At 36.6% G+C, this 19,466-nt stretch overlaps 1 protein-coding gene and 1 long non-coding RNA gene across 2 annotated transcripts; both read left to right on the top strand.

Moving 5' to 3' along the window:
- The first annotated feature begins 1,734 nt into the window (after positions 1-1,734).
- Positions 1,735-9,553, top strand: LOC137387254 (kinesin-like protein KIF21A). The gene is made up of 5 exons (XM_068073600.1): positions 1,735-1,831; positions 4,342-4,536; positions 4,821-5,020; positions 6,465-6,535; positions 9,544-9,553. The coding sequence occupies exons 2-5, from the start codon at positions 4,404-4,406 to the stop codon at positions 9,551-9,553; spliced, it is 414 nt and encodes a 137-aa protein (XP_067929701.1). The 5' UTR covers positions 1,735-1,831; positions 4,342-4,403.
- Positions 9,554-10,952: 1,399 nt separating this feature from the next.
- LOC137385953 (uncharacterized) lies at positions 10,953-14,402 on the top strand. Its single transcript, XR_010977809.1, has 3 exons — positions 10,953-11,024; positions 13,838-14,032; positions 14,317-14,402. It is a non-coding gene; the product is annotated as an uncharacterized lncRNA (long non-coding RNA).
- The last annotated feature ends 5,064 nt before the right edge of the window (positions 14,403-19,466 follow it).

Raw genomic sequence — 19,466 nt, 5'->3', positions numbered from 1 at the left:
ATGGTGACCTTTACCTGTACAGTGCATTTCAGGAAGGTTTTGCTTGCGGCTATTTGCGAAATTTGAACAACGCTAAACTCTTGTGTTAACTGCCGGCAACTACCGGTGGTACTCGGCGGTACCCGGCGTGTAGGCTCACATTTCACCGCCATAGCCTGCGGTGCTGTTGCCGGTGCTTTGCGGCATATATGAGAACCACGCTTAAGGTAGTTGTTGTGTAACTCCTATTCATTTACAGACGACTGTCGCCATGGACCTAGAAGATCAGCTGGAGACGATGAGCACCAATATGACATACATTCAGAGTAACATGTCTGAGTGCCAAAGCAATATCATGCAGATGGAAGAGGAGGCGAAGGTTTGTTCATTTGCTTTTGCTATGCGTCTGCTTAGGCTTGTAGTGGCTACTGCTAGCATTTACTAACTTTGCATTGTTTCCTGTCTAAGCATTTACTAACCTCGCATTGCTTCCTGTCTAAGCATTTACTAACCTCGCATTGCTTCCTGTCTAAGCATTTACTAACCTCGCATTACTTCTTGTCTAAGCATTTACTAACCTCGCATTGCTTCCTGTCTAAGCATTTACTAACCTCGCATTGCTTCCTGTCTAAGCATTTACTAACCTCGCATTGCTTCCTGTCTAAGCATTTACTAACCTTGCATTGCTTCCTGTCTAAGCATTTACTAATCTCGCATTGCTTTCTGTCTAAGCATTTACTAACCTCGCATTGCTTCCTGTCTAAGCATTTACTAATCTCACATTGCTTCCTGTCTAAGCATTTAGTAATCTCGCATTGCTTCCTGTCTAAGCATTTACCTAATATATTTCATCAGTGTGTTGTATGTTTAGTAATTATTCATTGCTTTATTTATCCTTTTTTTAATGTTACAGCGGGCTTAGCTAACAATTCCCATTTATCGGCCCGTTCCCATAGATGGCTATACTCGAATTTACGTAAGCGCATGTAAATCAGTAAAGTTATCTTCTACAGTCATGCAGCAACATTTGATTTTGTCAATTCAGAATCTATAATCTTTCACCTTTATTTGACATCCACAATGAGTTCATCTCCTATCGACTGGAAACATTTTCTCAATAATTCACTAGAAGCAGTTCATGTTATGTTTAAAACGCTACCCCTCTAACAACCTCTAAACCTCATTGTACGACTTGCATGCCCTTTCATATCTATCTTGTCTCTCATATAAAATATTATTATAAGCCAAGATAATCTTTTAACCTGTCGTTATTCACTAGAAGAAATGACACTTTTATTCCTATGTCAATAATTTTATTATGGCTCAAATTCTTCTCATAGATTCAAGAAACAGTTAACATGTTATATATTCTTATAGAATGAACCCCTGCTGTTTTTTTCTTGAGTCCTTTTTCATTAGTTTTTATCAGTTTATATTACGACAAAACAAGTTACATTTACATATTGCGATAGCTCTTTGGTTTGAGCATCAAATTTGGTCATTGCTTTTGCAATCACAACGCAACTCGAAGAACTGGTTGTTATATTGCTTGTAATGATGTCTCTGAACCATATTACAAAATGTGCTCATTACACATACTACCTTACTTGTTAGGATGAGACTAGTTTGACAAAAGCTTTGGATGTCTCCTCTGTTGATGAAAGCAAGTATCTGTTGGAGCACCTTCTCTCACTCGCTCTCACTCAGGGCTTTGCTTGTACTCAGAAAGAATCTCAATTCAAGGAGTTGACTGCTCGCTACGATAAAATGCAGATGGATTCCAGGTTACGGGATCAGCTTTTAGACCAGGTTTTGCAGGATTCCGGGATAACTATACAGTCGCAACAAGAATGTAAGCCGGCCAAATATTCTAAACACTCTACGTTTACTACCATAGTGTTAAGGATTATCAAAGAGAATGTGAAATGTCTTGCAGATGGTTGTAGTTATAAGCTGTGTTACCTTCTCTTGTGTTAAGGTCTACCTGTAGTTATAAGCTGTGGTACCTTCTCTTGTGTTAAGATCTACCTGTAGTTATAAGCTGTGTTACCTTCTCTTGTGTTAAAATCTACCTGTAGTTATAAGCTGTGGTTCACCTTCTCTTGTGTTAAGATCTACCTGTAGTTATAAGCTGTGGTACCTTCTCTTGTGTTAAGATCTTCTCTTGTGTTAAGGTTAATGTGATTGTTTCTATTTGCATCAGTTTACTGGACATTTAATCTTTTTCGAAATTTTTTTAAAGCACTAGTGCAATAAAATGATTATTAAAATACATGACTACGGACATTGCATTAATTCATGTTTGTGAATGCAAGTAAAATTTTATAGGGTGAGCTCCAGCAAATCTATCTATGACAGCTACAAGTTCACATACACAGTAAATAGTATTTATAGTAAATAGCTACTATCAGTTTTAGTAGCTTTTAGCTCTCTGTATGACAGGCCTTAACTCACTCTGTATGACAGGCCTTAACTCACTCCGAATGACAGGCTTTAACTTACTCTGTATGATAGCCCTTAACTTACCCTGTATGACAGGCTTTAACTTACTCTGTATGACAGGCCTTAACTTGCTCCGTATGACCGGCCTTGACCTACTTTTTCTGCCTGCAGAGATCTAGAACGGTATAGCTGTGGCACTAGTGGTGATAGTTCTGTGCAAACACTTCCTACTGAAATGGATAACAATTCCGTTTCTTCAATACCTCAGGTAATACTGACCTTTATTGATTTATTGAACAGGCATTTATTATTAATTTCAATAACTCTGCACGCATTGTTCAATCATTGTTAAGTGTCAGTAAGATGCGAATGGATATTTGGATAAATTACAAAGACAATTTGAATCAATGTCGTTGTTTATTTGGCAAAACACAGTTTTGTTAACCTAATAATTATATTACATGTTTTATATAGAATGCTTTTAAGTTGTTGTTTTGTTAAGGCAGAAAAAAACTAGCTGGATTCTGTAGAGTCTGACCTTTTTTAACCAATCAATTTATTCTCTCTCAAAACCAACAGTAAAATTTACACAACAAAATTTCCTTAAAAACGCTAATAATAACAACTAATGATAATAAAAAATCTAACAAGAATGTCATGGCCTTCGCCTGGTAAAGGCTAATTCGCACTCGTCCATTTATTTGTCAATGTGACGTGTTATTTTGTGTGTCTAGCCACAACAGCCTCAACTCTTACACATTTTGACACATTTTTTAAATGTAAGTCAGTGGCTGTCATTTGTTGCTTTTCTTCTTAACGCCGCAAAAAACGTAACGTTCATGTATCTTTTGTAATTAACTTGAAACTTTCAGAGCTACAAACTATTTGATACATTTTACATGATTAACTTATGTTTTAGCTCTGTCACAACTGCTAGTTACATTTTTCTTCGTCAAATAGTATTTGAACATTGTGCTTTACCAACTTATGTAAACTTAGTTGAACGCAAATAATATTGAAAGTTAGCCTATCTATAAATTATTTATCTGTAATTTTTAAAAAAGAATTGAATTCTATGTTAGAGTATTAAATGAGGTGTCTCTAGACTATTGTTCACTTGGGGGCAAAATCTGAGTTTTTAAGAAGTATTAAAGACCACCAACTAAGGTGAAATCTACAGTTTGTTAACAGTAATGGTATACAACTTGTTAAGTGAGTTATTGCCATAATAAGTCTATGCCATAATAAGCTAAGGCGGGTAAGGTATATCATGTAACAATTAATTCGATAATGTTTTGCTAGACTAACACAAGGAAGAGCAGCTCGCTAGAAGCAGTAAGCGTAGTGTGCAAGTCTAGATTACTTTCATTGATCGCTTACTAGCATCATATTTTGACATATATAACAGCTGCTATATCATATATAACAGCTACTATAACATATATAACAGCTGCTATAACATATATAACAACTGCTATAACATATATAACAACTGTTATAACATATATAACAACTGCTATAACATATATGACAGCTGCTTTCAGTTAATTTCTTTTGCCGCCTTGATCAGTTGATCACCCTTGGTTGATGCAACCGTTTAAAGGTCAAGGCCAAGATTACCCATATAGATACTATTCTACCCAGTATCTATACTAGGTAGAATAGCACCCATATAGATACCGGTACAATTCTACCCATATACGTATAGATACCGGTACTATTCTACCCATATACGTATATACACTGGTAACTATTCTACCCATATACGTATATACACTGGTAACTATTCTACCCATATACGTATATACACTGGTGCTATTCTACCCATATGAATACTGGTCGAAAGCATTGCTAAAACCTTCATATGCTCATCAGGACTTGATATAATCAGCTGGTTTTTATCATTTCTAATTCTTGTAGAGTCTGACCATCTTCAAGAAGACCTGGCAGAGCTGTCAGGAGAGATTTCACTTAAACAAAGAATGATTGAAGAACTCGAAAGGAGCCAGCGACAACTGCAAACAATTCGTCAGCATTACGAGGATAAAATGCGCAACTTGCAGGACCAAATAATGGCTGTTGAACGAGAACGAAACCAGGTCCTAAGCAGCTTAGGTAACCTCCTGTTATAGCTAGTATATGTTAGATCAGCTGTTATAGCTAGTATATGTTAGATCAGCTGTTAACAGTTAATCATTTAGCTCTTAACAAGTTATAAAGTTCAGTCCATACAGTGCTATGGCTTCGGTGTAATAATCTGTCATTTAGATAGTAATTGGTATGAGTTTGATAATCTTAACGTGTAGCTAGCTTTGCAACCAGCTAATTCGTAACCGGACAGCAGTTACCAGGATAGCAAATACAAATGAAATAAACTGTTATGTGAGTTCTGTTTTCAGGCAGCAAGAAGCAGCAGTCGGAGGAGCAGGTGCGCAAAGTTAAAATGGAGTTTGAGAAACGGCTGGATACCATGCAACAGGAGCTCAATAAGGTAAATACTGCCAAAAAGGAGCACGCCAAAATGATGAAGAACCAAGTTGTCTACGACCGGCGCATCAGGGACCTTAGTACTGAACTGAATGAGATGAAGAAGATAAAGGTAGGCTTGCTGACCGATACAAAAGCTGTGTTAGTTAATCCTACAAAGAGAGAAATCACCGCTATATTTATACCTGTGTTAGTTAATCCTACACAGAGAGATATCACCACTATATTTATATGTGTTAGTTAATCCTACACACAGAGATATCACCACTATATTTATATCTGTGTTAGTTAATCCTACACACAGATATCACCACTATATTTATATGTGTTAGTTAATCCTACACAGAGAGATATCACCACTATATTTATATGTGCTAGTTAATCCTACACAGAGATATCACCACTATATTTATATGTGTTAGTTAATCCTACACAGAGAGATATCACCACTATATTTATATGTGCTAGTTAATCCTACACAGAGATATCACCACTATATTTATGTGTTAGTTAATCCTACACAGAGATATCACCACTATATTTTTATGTGCTAGTTAATCCTACACAGAGATATCACCACTATATTTATATGTGTTAGTTAATCCTACACAGAGAGACATCACCACTATATTTATATATGTGCTAGTAAATCCTACACACAGAGATATCACCACTATATTTATATCTGTGTTAGTTAATCCTACACACAGATATCACTACTATATTTATATGTGTTAGTTAATCCTACACAGAGATATCACCACTATATTTATATGTGCTAGTTAATCCTACACAGAGATATCACCATTATATTTATATGTGCTAGTTAATCCTACACAGAGATATCACCACTATATTTATATGTGTTAGGTAATCCTACAAAGAGAGAAATCACCGCTATATTTATACCTGTGTTAGTTAATCCTACACAGAGATATCACCATTATATTTATATGTGTTAGTTAATCCTACACAGAGAGATATCACCACTATATTTATATGTGCTAGTTAATCCTACACAGAGAGACATCACCACTATATTTATATGTGCTAGTTAATCCTACACAGAGGTATCACCACTATATTTATATGTGTTAGTTAATCCTACACAGAGAGATATCACCACTATATTTATATGTGCTAGTTAATCCTGCACAGAGATATCACCACTATATTTATATGTATTAGTTAATCCTACACAGAGAGATATCACCACTATATTTATATGTGTTAGTCAATCCTACACAGAGATATCACCACTATATTTATATGTGCTAGTTAATCCTACACAGAGATATCACCACTATATTTATATGTGCTAGTTAATCCTACACAAAGAGATATCACCACTATACTTATTTATGTCTTACTTAATCCTACACAGAGAGACATCACTACTATATTTATATCTGTGTTAGTCAGGGAAAAGTTTGAATGGGAAATAATTGTTTGGCGTATGAGTTTTTTGGGATCTTCGTAATGTGTTGTGTTGACTATTGCACCACCACATGATCTTGGTTTCGGAGATCTCGACAACTATGGTGATGCTATTGCAGGTGCGACTGATGGCACAAATGAAGACGGAATCAGAGAAGAATAAGATTAGTGACCAACGAAAGAATAAGGAGCTGCTACAGCTGAAAAAAGAGAAGCGGCAATGAGACAATCAGGTGCGCATAATGGAGTTGCAAAACAGACAGAAAAATGCCATACTCAAGGTTGGTCTTTAACAACACTCAAATGTTGGTCTCTAAGTTTTCAAAGAGTGCCTTCATTAATTGCAGGACGAATATAACAGTCTACTGATGTTTTAATTAATTCTGTTGTAAAAAGTAGGTGGCTTGGGATAGCCATCGACATTTCATGTATCCTTGACATATAAATCATTTTTATTTTATCCTAGCCTTTGCATAAGTCAGCGTATTGTGTTGCCAGCGCAAGCACGAAGAGGTCAGTCAGTTGAGGAAAAGACAAAGAGACTCGTCCGCCTCTTCCAGGGTGATGGCCAAAAATAGGGCAAACCTCTCCCATGAAAATTCATCTGGCAAGACTTCATCATCTTCTGCTTCTAGGCACAAGTCAGCAGCTCTTCTCTTCTCTCCCAAGGTAACTGTTTGCATCGTCTTTTTTAACCTCTTTGTCCCAATCAATCTGCCAAATTTGCTTCAGAATGATTTTCATTTCTGGACAGTATTCTGGTAGCGAATGTTAGTTACTGAAGAACAACTTATAGCTGGGCCATAGCACTAACTGGGTCGTAACTTATAGCTGAGATAAAACTAGACAATGTTAAATGAGCAATTGCAGAGTAGATAACTGCTTGTTGCTCAGACGGCGATTTACTATTTGCCTTTTGTTGATACGTCTAGCACATGTTATCTCATGTTATCTCATGTCACCTCATGTTATCTCACGGCACCTCATGTTATCTCATGTCACCTCATGTTATCTCATGTTATCTCATGGCACCTCATGTTATCTCATGTCACCTCTTATATCAAAGTTTCTCACAGCCTGTTGTTATAATCTCAACTTACTAGTGACTTTTTCTACTGATTACAGCTAAACCTAAAGTAATATAAAATAATCTGCCACTTAAATTGGAAGAGTATTTTTTTTGTGTATGGCATGTTTCTTATATATACACATATTATGTTGTCTTGTCCTCTGTGCTAATGGACACTACGTTTTACTCGATTACTCTAACTCAGGTGGCGAAAAGCAAGTGGGACAAGCTTGAGCGGTACATTACATCCGTTGTTGTGCGGAAACAGACAATTGCCAACATGGAAGCTGAGATGGATCTTCACATTAACAAGCGAGAACAGCTCAGCAAGAAGATAGATGCGTACAGTAAAAGGCTGGACACTGCCATTAGGAGAAATGAGGTCGGACACATGTATAGTCATTACTCTTAGGCTCTTAAAATGGGCAAATTTCTTAGCTGACATATGGCATAAACATCTGCTGCGACTACACAGATCGAGACTACTGAATAACTAGTTATGTTTTACAAGTATCAACCTAGGTCAAGTAAAGATCAAAACATCTATTGGATGTTGTCATTACCCTTATTGGAACATGATTGTATTAACACTATATATATATATATATATATATATGTAGTAGATATGGGTAAACCATAGTTTATCATTGCACTAATGTTTGTACAGCTATTTACACTTGTGTTTTCTTAAAAAAAAGATCCATCAACTTATAATCTAAAATCGTCCAACTACAACTTGAACTCAGGCTGATGAATTGTATCAAACTGCAAGTAAAACTTAGGTCTTTAAAATATTTAATCTAACATATCCTGAAATTTTATGCAAGCAGTTCCAATTTACACCAGTGTTCATCACATATCTTTTACAGCAAGTAACAGCCTTTTTCATATATAAATACTTGTTGGTCATCGTTGTCACTAGTTCAAAGCAACTTTCAAAAAAAATCGGTTTACTGTGAAAATGAACAAATTGGTGTCATGATTATGTTAATCAGGGATCAACACTTTTAACCAATCACAAATACATCAGTTTCTTCTATTACTACACAGCCATCAGGGGTGTGTGGTGTCTTTGCAAATAATAATTTTGCCAGCGTAAATAGCCAATGCCTTATTCCTTGTGTTTCTCTAATGTTTTCTGTTCTGTTGAACAGAAAACTCTCTACAGACTCTTATTTGATAATTGCTGGCATAATCATTACATTGCATAGAGTAATCAGTAATGTCACGGTTACAATATATTGCGCTGAAATTTTGTTGATGATATGTTCAACTCATCTTCATAGCTGCTAAAGTCTGGTTTCCATATCGATTGCGAGACTCCGGCGGTAACTTGCGCAGCAAAACGCTTGCGACGTTAGGATCGGCAGCTTCTGTTCACATCTAAAGCTGCATTGCTAAACATAATCGCAGCTTCACATAAAATGTTCGCTCGCCACGCCATTTTGATAATGGTGACCTTTACCTGTACAGTGCATTTCAGGAAGGTTTTGCTTGCGGCTATTTGCGAAATTTGAACAACGCTAAACTCTTGTGTTAACTGCCGGCAACTACCGGTGGTACTCGGCGGTACCCGGCGTGTAGGCTCACATTTCACCGCCATAGCCTGCGGTGCTGTTGCCGGTGCTTTGCGGCATATATGAGAACCACGCTTAAGGTAGTTGTTGTGTAACTCCTATTCATTTGCAGACGACTGTCGCCATGGACCTAGAAGATCAGCTGGAGACGATGAGCACCAATATGACATACATTCAGAGTAACGTGTCTGAGTGCCAAAACAATATCATGCAGATGGAAGAGGAGGCGAAGGTTTGTTCATTTGCTTTTGCTATGCGTCTGCTTAGGCTTGTAGTGGCTACTGCTAGCATTTACTAACTTTGCATTGTTTCCTGTCTAAGCATTTACTAACCTCGCATTGCTTCCTGTCTAAGCATTTACTAACCTCGCATTGCTTCCTGTCTAAGCATTTACTAACCTCGCATTACTTCTTGTCTAAGCATTTACTAACCTCGCATTGCTTCCTGTCTAAGCATTTACTAACCTCGCATTGCTTCCTGTCTAAGCATTTACTAACCTCGCATTGCTTCCTGTCTAAGCATTTACTAACCTTGCATTGCTTCCTGTCTAAGCATTTACTAATCTCGCATTGCTTTCTGTCTAAGCATTTACTAACCTCGCTTTGCTTCCTGTCTAAGCATTTACTAATCTCACATTGCTTCCTGTCTAAGCATTTACTAACCTCGCATTGCTTCCTGTCTAAGCATTTACTAACTTCGCATTGCTTCCTGTCTAAGCATTTACTAACCTTGCATTGCTTCCTGTCTAAGCATTTACTAATCTCGCATTGCTTTCTGTCTAAGCATTTACTAACCTCGCATTGCTTCCTGTCTAAGCATTTACTAATCTCACATTGCTTCCTGTCTAAGCATTTACTAACCTTGCATTGCTTCCTGTCTAAGCATTTACTAATCTCGCATTGCTTTCTGTCTAAGCATTTACTAACCTCGCATTGCTTCCTGTCTAAGCATTTACTAATCTCACTTTGCTTCCTGTCTAAGCCTTTAGTAATCTCGCATTGCTTCCTGTCTAAGCATTTACCTAATATATTTCATCAGTGCGTTGTATGTTTAGTAATTATTCATTGCTTTATTTATCCTTTTTATTGTTACAGCCGGCTTAGCTAACAATTCCCATTTATCGGCCCGTTCCCATAGATGGCTATACTCGAATTTACGTAAGCGCATGTAAATCAGTAAAGTTATCTTCTACAGTCATGCAGCAACATTTGATTTTGTTAATTCAGAATCTATAATCTTTCACCTTTATTTGACATCCACAATGAGTTCATCTCCTATCGACTGGAAACATTTTCTCAATAATTCACTAGAAGCAGTTCATGTTATGTTTAAAACGCTACCCCTCTAACAACCTCTAAACCTCATCGTACGACTTGCATGCCCTTTCATATCTATCTTGTCTCTCATATAAAATATTATTATAAGCCAAGATAATCTTTTAACCTGTCGTTGTTCACTAGAAGAAATGACACTTTTATTCCTATATCAATAATTTTATTATGGCTCAAATTCTTCTCATAGATTCAAGAAACAGTTAACATGTTATATATTCTTATAGAATGAACCCCTGCTGTTTTTTTCTTGAGTCCTTTTTCATTAGTTTTTATCAGTTTATATTACGACAAAACAAGTTACATTTACATATTGCGATAGCTCTTTGGTTTGAGCATCAAATTTGGTCATTGCTTTTGCAATCACAACGCAACTCGAAGAACTGGTTGTTATATTGCTTGTAATGATGTCTCTGAACCATATTACAAAATGTGCTCATTACACATACTACCTTACTTGTTAGGATGAGACTAGTTTGACAAAAGCTTTGGATGTCTCCTCTGTTGATGAAAGCAAGTATCTGTTGGAGCACCTTCTCTCACTCGCTCTCACTCAGGGCTTTGCTTGTACTCAGAAAGAATCTCAATTCAAGGAGTTGACTGCTCGCTATGATAAAATGCAGATGGATTCCAGGTTACGGGATCAGCTTTTAGACCAGGTTTTGCAGGATTCCGGGATAACTATACAGTCGCAACAAGAATGTAAGCCGGCCAAGTATTTTAAACACTCTACGTTTACTACCATAGTGTTAAGGATTATCAAAGAGAATGTGAAATGTCTTGCAGATGGTTGTAGTTATAAGCTGTGTTACCTTCTCTTGTGTTAAGGTCTACCTGTAGTTATAAGCTGTGGTACCTTCTCTTGTGTTAAGATCTACCTGTAGTTATAAGCTGTGTTACCTTCTCTTGTGTTAAAATCTACCTGTAGTTATAAGCTGTGGTTCACCTTCTCTTGTGTTAAGATCTACCTGTAGTTATAAGCTGTGGTACCTTCTCTTGTGTTAAGATCTTCTCTTGTGTTAAGGTTAATGTGATTGTTTCTATTTGCATCAGTTTACTGGACATTTAATCTTTTTCGAAATTTTTTTAAAGCACTAGTGCAATAAAATGATTATTAAAATACATGACTACGGACATTGCATTAATTCATGTTTGTGAATGCAAGTAAAATTTTATAGGGTGAGCTCCAGCAAATCTATCTATGACAGCTACAAGTTCACATACACAGTAAATAGTATTTATAGTAAATAGCTACTATCAGTTTTAGTAGCTTTTAGCTCTCTGTATGACAGGCCTTAACTCACTCTGTATGACAGGCTTTAACTCACTCTGTATGACAGGCCTTAACTCACTCTGTATGACCGGCCTTAACTTACTCTGTATGACAGGCTTTAACTTACTCTGTATGACAGGCTTTAACTTACTCTGTATGACAGCCCTTAACTTGCTCCGTATGGCAGGCCTTAACTTACTCCGTATGACAGGCTTTAACTTACTCTGTATGACAGGCCTTAACTTACTCCGTATGAAAGGCCTTAACTTGCTCCGTATGACAGGCTTTAACTTACTCTGTATGACAGCCCTTAACTTACTCTGTATGACAGGCCTTAACTTACTCTGTATGACAGGCCTTAACTCACTCTGTATGACAGCCCTTAACTTGATCCGTATGACAAGCTTTAACTTACTCTGTATGACAGCCCTTAACTTACCCCGTATGACAGGCTTTAACTTACTCTGTATGACAGGCCTTAACTTGCTCCGTATGACCGGCCTTGACCTACTTTTTCTGCCTGCAGAGATCTAGAACGGTATAGCTGTGGCACTAGTGGTGATAGTTCTGTGCAAACACTTCCTACTGAAATGGATAACAATTCCGTTTCTTCAATACCTCAGGTAATACTGACCTTTATTGATTTATTGAACAGGCATTTATTATTAATTTCAATAACTCTGCACGCATTGTTCAATCATTGTTAAGTGTCAGTAAGATGCGAATGGATATTTGGATAAATTACAAAGACAATTTGAATCAATGTCGTTGTTTATTTGGCAAAACACAGTTTTGTTAACCTAGTAATTATATTACATGTTTTATATAGAATGCTTTTAAGTTGTTGTTTTGTTAAGGCAGAAAAAAACTAGCTGGATTCTGTAGAGTCTGACCTTTTTTAACCAATCAATTTATTCTCTCTCAAAACCAACAGTAAAATTTACACAACAAAATTTCCTTAAAAACGCTAATAATAACAACTAATGATAATAAAAAATCTAACAAGAATGTCATGGCCTTCGCCTGGTAAAGGCTAATTCGCACTCGTCCATTTATTTGTCAATGTGACGTGTTATTTTGTGTGTCTAGCCACAACAGCCTCAACTCTTACACATTTTGACACATTTTTTAAATGTAAGTCAGTGGCTGTCATTTGTTGCTTTTCTTCTTAACGCCGCAAAAAACGTAGCGTTCATGTATCTTTTGTAATTAACTTGAAACTTTCAGAGCTACAAACTATTTGATACATTTTACATGATTAACTTATGTTTTAGCTCTGTCACAACTGCTAGTTACATTTTTCTTCGTCAAATAGTATTTGAACATTGTGCTTTACCAACTTATGTAAACTTTGTTGAACGCAAATAATATTGAAAGTTAGCCTATCTATAAATTATTTATCTGTAATTTTTAAAAAAGAATTGAATTCTATGTTAGAGTATTAAATGAGGTGTCTCTAGACTATTGTTCACTTGGGGGAAAAATCTGAGTTTTTCAGAAGTATTAAAGACCACCAACTAAGGTGAAATCTACAGTTTGTTAACAGTAATGGTATACAACTTGTTAAGTGAGTTATTGCCATAATAAGTCTATGCCATAATAAGCTAAGGCGGGTAAGGTATATCATGTAACAATTAATTCGATAATGTTTTGCTAGACTAACACAAGGAAGAGCAGCTCGCTAGAAGCAGTAAGCGTAGTGTGCAAGTCTAGATTACTTTCATTGATCGCTTACTAGCATCATATTTTGACATATATAACAGCTGCTATATCATATATAACAGCTACTATAACATATATAACAGCTGCTATAACATATATAACAACTGCTATAACATATATAACAACTGCTATAACATATATAACAACTGCTATAACATATATGACAGCTGCTTTCAGTTAATTTCTTTTGCCGCCTTGATCAGTTGATCACCCTTGGTTGATGCAACCGTTTAAAGGTCAAGGCCAAGATTACCCATATAGATACTATTCTACCCAGTATCTATACTAGGTAGAATAGCACCCATATAGATACCGGTACAATTCTACCCATATACGTATAGATACCGGTACTATTCTACCCATATACGTATCTACACTGGTAACTATTCTACCCATATACGTATATACACTGGTGCTATTCTACCCATATGAATACTGGTCGAAAGCATTGCTAAAACCTTCATATGCTCATCAGGACTTGATATAATCAGCTGGTTTTTATCATTTCTAATTCTTGTAGAGTCTGACCATCTTCAAGAAGACCTGGCAGAGCTGTCAGGAGAGATTTCACTTAAACAAAGAATGATTGAAGAACTCGAAAGGAGCCAGCGACAACTGCAAACAATTCGTCAGCATTACGAGGATAAAATGCGCAACTTGCAGGACCAAATAATGGCTGTTGAACGAGAACGAAACCAGGTCCTAAGCAGCTTAGGTAACCTCCTGTTATAGCTAGTATATGTTAGATCAGCTGTTATAGCTAGTATATGTTAGATCAGCTGTTAATAGTTAATCAGCTAGCTCTTAACAAGTTATAAAGTTCAGTCCATACAGTGCTATGGCTTCGGTGTAATAATCTGTCATTTAGATAGTAATTGGTATGAGTTTGATAACCTTAACGTGTAGCTAGCTTTGCAACCAGCTAATTCGTAACCGGACAGCAGTTACCAGGATAGCAAATACAAATGAAATAAACTGTTATGTGAGTTCTGTTTTCAGGCAGCAAGAAGCAGCAGTCGGAGGAGCAGGTGCACAAAGTTAAAATGGAGTTTGAGAAACGGCTGGATACCATGCAACAGGAGCTCAATAAGGTAAATGCTGCCAAAAAGGAGCACGCCAAAATGATGAAGAACCAAGTTGTCTACGACCGGCGCATCAGGGACCTTAGTACTGAACTGAATGAGATGAAGAAGATAAAGGTAGGCTTGCTGACCGATACAAAAGCTGTGTTAGTTAATCCTACAAAGAGAGAAATCACCGCTATATTTATACCTGTGTTATTTAATCCTACACAAAGAGATATCACCACTATATTTATATGTGTTAGTTAATCTTACACAGAGAGATATCACCACTATATTTATATGTGCTAGTTAATCCTACACAGAGATATCACCACTATATTTATATGTGTTAGTTAATCCTACACACAGAGATATCACCACTATATTTATATCTGTGTTAGTTAATCCTACACACAGATATCACCACTATATTTATATGTGTTAGTTAATCTTACACAGAGAGATATCACCACTATATTTATATGTGCTAGTTAATCCTACACAGAGATATCACCACTATATTTATATGTGTTAGTTAATCCTACACAGAGATATCACCACTATATTTATATGTGTTAGTTAATCCTACACAGAGAGATATCACCACTATATTTATATGTGCTAGTTAATCCTACACAAAGATATCACCACTATATTTATATGTGTTAGTTAATCCTACACAGAGATATCACCACTATATTTTTATGTGCTAGTTAATCCTACACAGAGATATCACCACTATATTTATATGTGTTAGTTAATCCTACACAGAGAGACATCACCACTATATTTATATATGTGCTAGTAAATCCTACACAGAGAGATATCACCACTATATTTATATCTGTGTTAGTTAATCCTACACACAGATATCACTACTATATTTATATGTTTTAGTTAATCCTACACAGAGATATCACCACTATATTTATATGTGTTAGTTAATCCTACACTGAGAGATATCACCACTATATTTATATGTGCTAGTTAATCCTACACAGAGAGACATCACCACTATATTTATATGTGCTAGTTAATCCTACACAGAGATATCACCACTATATTTATATGTGTTAGTTATTCCTACACAAAGAGATATCACCACTATATTTATATTTGTTAGTTAATCCTACACGCAGAGATATCACCACTATATTTATATCTGTGTTAGTTAATCCTACACACAGATATCACCACTATATTTATATGTGTTAGTTAATCTTACACAGAGAGATATCACCACTATATTTATATGTGCTAGTTAATCCTACACAGAGATATCACCACTATATTTATATGTGTTAGTAAATCCTGCACAGAGATATCACCACTATATTTATATGTGTTAGTTAATCCTACACAGAGAGATATCACCACTATATTTATATGTGCTAGTTAATCCTACACAGAGAGATATCACCACTATATTTATATGTGTTAGTCAATCCTACACAGAGATATCACCACTATATTTATATGTGTTAGGTAATCCTACACAGAGAGATATCACCACTATATTTATATGTGCTAGTTAAACCTACACAAAGAGATATCACCACTATATTTATTTATGTCTTATTTAATCCTACACAGAGAGACATCACTACTATATTTATATCTGTGTTAGTCAGGGAAAAGTTTGAATGGGAAATAATTGTTTGGCGTATGAGTTTTCTGGGATCTTCGTAATGTGTTGTGTTGACTATTGCACCACCACATGATTTTGGTTTTGGAGATCTCGACAACTATGGTGATGCTATTGCAGGTGCGACTGATGGCACAAATGAAGACGGAATCAGAGAAGAATAAGATTAGTGACCAACGAAAGAATAAGGAGCTGCTACAGCTGAAAAAAGAGAAGCGGCAACGAGACAATCAGGTGCGCATGTTGGAGTTGCAAAACAGACAGAAAGATGCCATACTCAAGGTTGGTCTTTAACAACACTCAAATGTTGGTCTCTAAGTTTTCAAAGAGTGCCTTCATTAATTACAGGACGAATATAACAGTCTACTGATGTTTTAATTAATTCTGTCGTAAAAAGTAGGTGGCTTGGGATAGCCATCGACATTTCATGTATCCTTGACATATAAATCATTTTTATTTTATCCTAGCCTTTGCATAAGTCAGCGTATTGTGTTGCCAGCGCAAGCACGAAGAGGTCAGTCAGTTGAGGAAAAGACAAAGAGACTCGTCCGCCTCTTCCAGGGTGATGGCCAAAAATAGGGCAAACCTCTCCCATGAAAATTCATCTGGCAAGACTTCATCATCTTCTGCTTCTAGGCACAAGTCAGCAGCTCTTCTCTTCTCTCCCAAGGTAACTGTTTGCATCGTCTTTTTTAACCTCTTTGTCCCAATCAATCTGCCAAATTTGCTTCAGAATGATTTTCATTTCTGGACAGTATTCTGGTAGCGAATGTTAGTTACTGAAGAACAACTTATAGCTGGGCCATAGCACTAACTGGGTCGTAACTTATAGCTGAGATAAAACTAGACAATGTTAAATGAGCAATTGCAGAGTAGATAACTGCTTGTTGCTCAGACGGCGATTTACTATTTGCCTTTTGTTGATACGTCTAGCACATGTTATCTCATGTTATCTCATGTCACCTCATGTTATCTCACGGCACCTCATGTTATCTCATGTCACCTCATGTTATCTCATGTTATCTCATGGCACCTCATGTTATCTCATGTCACCTCTTATATCAAAGTTTCTCACAGCCTGTTGTTATAATCTCAACTTACTAGTGACTTTTTCTACTGATTACAGCTAAACCTAAAGTAATATAAAATAATCTGCCACTTAAATTGGAAGAGTATTTTTTTGTGTATGGCATGTTTCTTATATATACACATATTATGTTGTCTTGTCCTCTGTGCTAATGGACACTACGTTTTACTCGATTACTCTAACTCAGGTGGCGAAAAGCAAGTGGGACAAGCTTGAGCGGTACATTACATCCGTTGTTGTGCGGAAACAGACAATTGCCAACATGGAAGCTGAGATGGATCTTCACATTAACAAGCGAGAACAGTTCAGCAAGAAGATAGATGCGTACAGTAAAAGGCTGGACACTGCCATTAGGAGAAATGAGGTCGGACACATGTATAGTCATTACTCTTAGGCTCTTAAAATGGGCAAATTTCTTAGCTGACATATGGCATAAACATCTGCTGCGACTACACAGATCGAGACTACTGAATAACTAGTTATGTTTTACAAGTATCAACCTAGGTCAAGTAAAGATCAAAACATCTATTGGATGTTGTCATTACCCTTATTGGAACATGATTGTATTAACACTATATATATATATATATATATATATATATATATATATATATATATATATATATATATATATATATATATATATGTAGTAGATATGGGTAAACCATAGTTTATCATTGCACTAATGTTTGTACAGCTATTTACACTTGTGTTTTCTTAAAAAAAAGATCCATCAACTTATAATCTAAAATCGTCCAACTACAACTTGAACTCAGGCTGATGAATTGTATCAAACTGCAAGTAAAACTTAGGTCTTTAAAATATTTAATCTAACATATCCTGAAATTTTATGCAAGCAGTTCCAATTTACACCAGTGTTCATCACATATCTTTTACAGCAAGTAACAGCCTTTTTCATATATAAATACTTGTTGGTCATCGTTGTCACTAGTTCAAAGCAACTTTCAAAAAAAATCGGTTTACTGTGAAAATGAACAAATTGGTGTCATGATTATGTTAATCAGGGATCAACACTTTTAACCAATCACAAATACATCATTTTCTTCTATTACTACACAGCCATCAGGGGTGTGTGGTGTCTTTGCAAATAATAATTTTGCCAGCGTAAATAGCCAATGCCTTATTCCTTGTGTTTCTCTAATGTTTTCTGTTCTGTTGAACAGAAAACTCTCTACAGACTCTTATTTGATAATTGCTGGCATAATCATTACATTGCATAGAGTAATCAGTAATGTCACGGTTACACTATATTGCGCTGAAATTTTGTTGATGATATGTTCAACTCATCTTCATAGCTGCTAAAGTCTGGTTTCCATATCGATTGCGAGACTCCGGCGGTAACTTGCGCAGCAAAACGCTTGCGACGTTAGGATCGGCAGCTTCTGTTCACATCTAAAGCTGCATTGCTAAACATAATCGCAGCTTCACATAAAATGTTCGCTCGCCACGCCATTTTGATAATGGTGGCCTTTACCTCTACAGTGCATTTCAGGAAGGTTTTGCTTGCGGCTATTTGCGAAATTTGAACAGCGCTAAACTCTTGTGTTAACTGCCGGCAACTACCGGTGGTACTCGGCGGTACCCGGCGTGTAGGCTCACATTTCACCGCCATAGCCTGCGGTGCTGTTGCCGGTGCTTTGCGGCATATATGAGAACCACGCTTAAGGTAGTTGTTGTGTAACTCCTATTCATTTGCAGACGACTGTCGCCATGGACCTAGAAGATCAGCTGGAGACGATGAGCGCCAATATGACATACATTCAGAGTAACGTGTCTGAGTGCCAAAACAATATCATGCAGATGGAAGAGGAGGCGAAGGTTTGTTCATTTGCTTTTGCTATGCGTCTGCTTAGGCTTGTAGTGGCTACTGCTAGCATTTACTAACTTTGCATTGTTTCCTGTCTAAGCATTTACTAACCTCGCATTGCTTCCTGTCTAAGCATTTACTAACCTCGCATTGCTTCCTGTCTAAGCATTTACTAACCTCGCATTACTTCTTGTCTAAGCATTTACTAACCTCGCATTGCTTCCTGTCTAAGCATTTACTAACCTCGCATTGCTTCCTGTCTAAGCATTTACTAACCTCGCATTGCTTCCTGTCCATGCATTTACTAACCTTGCATTGCTTCCTGTCTAAGCATTTACTAATCTCGCATTGCTTTCTGTCTAAGCATTTACTAACCTCGCATTGCTTCCTGTCTAAGCATTTATTAACCTTGCATTGCTTCCTGTCTAAGCATTTACTAATCTCGCATTGCTTTCTGTCTAAGCATTTACTAATCTCGCATTGCTTCCTGTCTAAGCATTTAGTAATCTCGCATTGCTTCCTGTC

Source organism: Watersipora subatra, chromosome 1, assembly GCF_963576615.1.
Source record: "Watersipora subatra chromosome 1, tzWatSuba1.1, whole genome shotgun sequence".
NCBI lineage: Eukaryota > Metazoa > Bryozoa > Gymnolaemata > Cheilostomatida > Watersiporidae > Watersipora > Watersipora subatra.
This window is presented reverse-complemented; position numbering and strand designations above follow the sequence as displayed.